A 5,819-nucleotide genomic window follows, 5' to 3' on the forward strand; every position below is an offset into this window, starting at 1 on the left:
ATGGAATCATGCAGCATGGTGGTGAGCAGCACACTTGCCATCTTCTTGGTTCTGCATCTGGGTAAGTCCTCAGCTCAGCAACTGCCTTCCCCTCCCACCCAATTCTTACAGCCTTTCCACAGGGCTCACAACGTGTGGGGTAGTTTTATGCTCTTCCCGATTTGCCATGTAACTTACCTCACATGGTTTAGAGCAGGCTCATTCCAACCATGAAGCTGTGACAGCTGCCTTCTTACCTTGTCTTGCTCATCCCTGCACTGCTCAGCGACTCTCTGTGGGGCCACACAGTGGAGGTTAGGCCCGAGGGACCTCTAGAAGCAGAGGTCCCTACATCCATGTCCTGTTATTCCAGAGGCAGCTTGGACAACTCAAACTTTGGGACTTAGGTTGTTCCCAGCCTGCCTTCTGAGCCTGCCAGCCAAAACCAGGGTGTCTGGAGTATCACCAGGTTTGGGGAGCTGCCCTGTGGAGATGCAAGAGAAGGGTTTCTATGGGAGCCAGGGTGCACACAGAGCACAGAGTGGAAAATACTGCCTTCCACACCACCTCCAGATGTCTAGGCAAAAATGTGTATTGCTTACTTTGACTGCTGTTATTAAGTTTAAGTGGACTTTTTAGTGCTCATTTTCCAAGAAAGGGAAGCGACTGAAGAAGGCCAAGCCTGCACTTCTCAGATAAACAATTTTGATTCCTCTTGTTGCAGAGGAAAGATTGGAAAACTTTCATACACTCTAGAACCAAAAGCAAAGCAAAAGATACCAACTCTTATGAATGACATTTATAACTTCACAGTGGTCCAAAGTGTGATTATCAAAAGTCTGTATGGGCAATGCTGTGGTTTACATATGCTCTTGGAGAAATATGTAACTTGTGGAAACCCCTCCATTAAACTCATATAAACTTTTAATTTTGCACTTCTGTGGCTCTCTCACACAAGGGTCACCTGGCGATCTGCAGGTTATGCAGCTCTGAGGGCTTCCCAGCAGTTCCAGTCATACCTCTGGGCAACTCCATCTTCTCCTTATGGTCTCCTGCAGGAATCTTCTTTGCAGTGAAGGAAAGGAAGTGGTTCTTCTGAGGAGCTATCCCTAATCTCTCTTCAATATTATACTTCCTACTTCTTTTACTGTCACATAGCCCTCATCCCAAGAACAGGAACCTGACAATAGGCCAGCCTTCTCTTTTTCTTTCTTACTTCACCCTGTCATTTTCCTAGGCTTTCAGTCTGGCTCCATGCAAAAACTGAAGAAAGGAATGAGCAAATTTGCCAGCACTGCCTCAGGCCTTGGCTGGGGAGCGAAGGAAGGCTGGCATATGCTGCCCTGCCTTTGCTATCAGCAGGACAACTACATCTTGTCCAGTGGAAAAAGGTTGTTTCAGTAAAGCTGTCAACATCTCAAAATTGTGAATGATGGTGAATCCACCACAACCTCTGGTATTTGCACTTTCTGAATGTAGATGAAACAGAATAGCCATTAGCCAGGTAAAGAGCCCAAAGTGGAGGTGAGGGAAGCTACGGAGCTGAAAAGAAAAGGGATGGATGGATGGATGGATGGGACAAAGGGGAGAAAAATCCAGAAATTAAGGATAATCTTCCCAGTATCTGGAAAAGGGAGAAGAAACATCTGCTTCTTTTTGAAGAGGTGGGAAATACTCACTGAGCCACCCTTTGGAAAGTGAATGTATGTGTTTTTTGGTGGGTATTTTCTTTCAGGTCTGATCCCCATTATGGCCCAGCAAAGTGAACTACAGACTGGAGTGGCAGGACAGGCAGTGATCCTGAACTGCGGAGGCATACCTCATAAAACAGGGGTTAGCTGGAAGTACAATAATCTTCTTATAAGGCATTATGGACACACCTATTTGAAAGGTAAGGCTTCCAAGTCATCACCCCTTCTCCCCAGTACATCCCTGAGAAACCTCTTCCCTCCTAACCAGACTTATTTTTTCAAAAGGCAAAGCTACCATGACCAATAGATCGGAAATTGACCGCAAGACTAAACACCTGAAGGTGTTGGACTTAAGGCTCTCCGATGCTGGCACCTACACCTGTGAATCTGACTCTTACATAGTCAGTATTTCACTGCATGTCTTTCAATGTGAGTGATTAGAGGGCTTTTATCCATGAGGAGGTGAGGGGGGAAATGGACCATAGAGCTCAGAGAGGCATCTCTGCTGGAATTCTTTATCCAGCTGCCATTTCTTCTGGCCTGGACTATCAGAGTTCATTTCTCCTCCATCTCCAGAGCACAGTCTCTGGAAAAGGGGTAGACTTACTGGCTGCACCTTTTGTTTTTACAGTGACAATTTCTTTAGATGGGCACTTCCTGCCAAATGAAGTCCCTGAGCTGACTTTAATGCAAAGTTCACCCCATTCTTTACCTGATCTCACTATCACGGTGTTTGCCAGTAACAAGAACACAGTAAGATCAACACTCTCAGAAAACAACACCCGACAGAAGTACATACTGAAGTTGAAGCAGCTGGAGGCTACGGACAGCGGGACCTGGATGTGTCACATCCATTCAGACTCTCCATTGATTAATCAAAACATCTCCTTTGATGTGAAGGTATTAGGTATGCAACAACAAAAATGCAATTCACGCAGGCTTGGGAACCAGGGCTCTCTCCAGCTCATAAGCCGAGCTTTTACTTTTCAGCATCCCAAGCAATGGTGCTCCAGGGCCAATTTCCCAGGGCTTCCAACACTGCAGCTTGGGGATTACTCTGCTCCCTGAACCCTGTTCCACAATTGCTCCCATTTTCCTCTCCCGGCTTGGTGAGGAGATGATCCTCCTCTCCTTCAGGTCTGTTCTTCTCAGCTCTGGTGGCTTGGGAGCTTTGGCTCTTTAAACCTATTCTCAGACACTGTTTAACCTTCCTGGGTTAACTCATGGCTTTTCTCCAAGTCCTCCTTCAACTGAGCAGAGCGTGCCTCTCTCCAGCCCAAAGGTAGACACAGGGAAGTGTAGCATTGGCTTTCCCTGCCTCTGTATTCCTTCTCTCTTCTGAATTCAGGTTTTCAGAATCCAAATTTGGAAAGAAAGTACGCAACTGTTGACAGCACTGTCATCTTGTCATGGCTCCTGAACTTCCAGAAGATAAAATGGAAAGAAGATTTCACAGGACAACTGAATTGGAAACAACACGAAAGTGCAACCGCCCATGAGCTACTTGATTTCAGTGTCACAGCACGAGGAGAGCAGCATGAGACCAAAAAAAGCAGTCACTTTTTGTTTGAGATACCTGAAAGCAAACCTGAAGGTACCATAAAAGTGAAACTCCCCAAAGTCCATTTCAACCACTCTGGCCAGTACAAGTGCGAGCTGGCATACAAGGGAAGATACGTGCAGAGCACGATAGAGCTGGTGGTGATGAAAGGTGAGAGAAAGAGAAGTGTATCAAGAGATGAGGATCTGCAGAAACTTGGAAGCCACAAAAGTATGGGTGGACCCATCTTTCTGTTCTCTCACTCATGTGCCCTCTTCTCTCCTTTACAGTCTCAGCTAGCCATGTGGGGCCGCTCCCCAGAGGGGCTGAGATGACCCTGACCTGCCAAGTCTCTCATCCACTCTCATCCAACACCCACTTGCTCTGGGAACGTGTGAATGGAACGCAGATGGACATCAAGAAGTCAAAGCAGCATGAAGTAAAGCTGGAGGTGAACGTCAGTGCTGCAGGGCTGTGGAAGTGTCACCTCATAGAAGACAATGACAGGAAGATCAGCCTTCATTACCCCGTGGGTATGGACATCAGCATCATGTCTCTGCCTCCACCCAGAAGTCTTAAAATTTTCTTTGTTTCTGAATACTTTTTTCCTTCCCCAGAGGAAACTCCTGTTTGGAATACCTATGTGGCAATTGGAGCAAGTATTGGTGGCAGTGTATTAGCACTTGGCCTTGCATGCCTATGCATCATCAGTAGTATAAGATCGCAGCAGAGAAGGGTGAGTGCCCTGGTCCCTGTGAAAGGTGATCAAACCATAGGAAGACTGTTTTTCTGTGTGGATGTGGGGCAGAACAGGTAAAGGGTCAATCCTTAGACTCAAAGCAACCTGTTAGAAACAGACAGTCTGCAGATGTCAGACAGTACTTCACTACCACTTCAGAGGAAAGCATTTGAAGCATTAAAATATCCAATTGTTATTTATGCTTTCTCTCCTGGCAGCAACGGAGAAAAAGGATGGCACAAGCAAGACAATACTTGCTGGAAAACAAGACGTGTCAGTGTCAACGGTGAGTGGCAATGAGAGCACTCAGAATGGGCAAAGACTGGTTTCAAGACAGGGGGGCTGGATGGTAGAGCAGGAAGAAACAGAGCTTGAGCCTGCTTGGTGCTACAGTACAGCTGGCTGCATGTCAGCATTTTCAGCTCTTACTCACATGAAGTCACGAGCTATGTTTAATGAATTTCCTGTTATGCCCCAAACCCATGGTAGCACTGTGCTGGGAAACTTCTGAGCAGAGAGGTTTCACTTGAATTACCTTCATGTTTGAGACATGTTAGCCAAACCCAAGCTGGAGCTCCTGAGTTCTTTGATAGTTTCCACAGTGGATCTGGGACCTGGATATACCTGTGGAGGTGGAAGGCACATAACCAAGCTTAAGGATGAAACCCAAATTTTAAAATCAAATCAGGTATATAGAACTACAGTAGTGAGGCATCTATTGCTGATAAATGGAGTATTAAATTCAACTTAATCTGAACAGGATGTGAATACCTTTAGCCTGCTTAAATGCTAAAAGAGTCAGAATTCAAGAGATATTAAGGTGAATATTAAATCTCGAGTATAGCACACTAGGTTGTATGGGTTACACTGTGAATGAAGGGCTGTGCTTGACTTGTGTAGGCTGCAATCCAAGCTCTGCATTCAGAGATGTAATTTGCTTAGCATGGAATTCCAGGTTATGTGCCTTGGTCTAGTAGGAGGTGTCTCTGCCCATGCCAGGGGGTTGGAACTGGATGATCTTAAGGTCCTTTCCAACCCAAACCATTCTATGATTTTATGTAATTGCAGCTGTGCTAGCACAGTGCTGGACTGCAATCTGAAAATGGCCAATAACCTCTTGGGAGCGAGGAAATAGAAGATAAAACCACAGAACACTGTGAACCAGGCCCTCTCCCAAAGGCCTTGGGTGATATGAAATACACCATCATGTCCTGGCCTTTTTCATGGGAGCAAGGATTTCTTGGAAGAGAAGCTGCCCTTTTCCAGGTCTTTAAGCTTACATGGTATCAGGCTTAAGAAGCAGCTGTGGAGAAACACTGACAGCTATTCTGTCACTGGAAGTGAAGAGCTAAGGACAGTATAAGTGATTGCAAGAACAAGTTCAGTGAATGTATAGATACAGAACTGGACGTTTGCTTAATTTTCACTGATGACAGTGACAAACTGTGACAGTTTGACCTATTTTTTTCACTGTCACTGAATTGAGTGAGAATGTTTATTGGCAAATACTGCTTCACAGCTGGGATGTGTATGCAGAGAGTAAGGTTAAAAAATAATCCTGAAAAGGAGAGGACAAAGCCCATAGAGCTACATAAAAACTAGATAAATCTGTGCAATACAAGTGCTGATACAGTTCTTCTTTTAGTCTTTTTGCCAAGTAAGCAACTCAGTGTAACTGAAACGTAAACCATGTGGATGTACAAGTAACCATTTGCATCCTTAATTACAGCAGTGGGGAGTCATTCTCTACACTACACAAACAAGTGTGGGCCTGGCTGCAAGGTATCCAAGTGAAGCCTTTCACCTTTGCAGTACTGGTACTCACATAGTACTTTTCTCTTGCAGCTTGCTCAATAAGTAGTATTGCAGC

General features: G+C 45.3%; 1 protein-coding gene across 1 annotated transcript; it reads left to right on the top strand.

The window, feature by feature from the left end:
* LOC104407045 (T-cell surface glycoprotein CD4-like) lies at positions 1-4,235 on the top strand (the record flags this gene model as incomplete). Its single annotated transcript, XM_010016221.1, has 8 exons — positions 1-61; positions 1,715-1,823; positions 1,939-2,099; positions 2,302-2,577; positions 3,019-3,381; positions 3,501-3,743; positions 3,828-3,946; positions 4,168-4,235. Coding segments are annotated over exons 1-8 (1,400 nt in total), but the record flags the coding sequence as incomplete, so codon positions are not given.
* Between the last annotated feature and the right edge of the window lie 1,584 nt (positions 4,236-5,819).

Source organism: Nestor notabilis, unplaced genomic scaffold, assembly GCF_000696875.1.
Source record: "Nestor notabilis isolate BGI_N333 unplaced genomic scaffold, ASM69687v1 scaffold1846, whole genome shotgun sequence".
NCBI lineage: Eukaryota > Metazoa > Chordata > Aves > Psittaciformes > Psittacidae > Nestor > Nestor notabilis.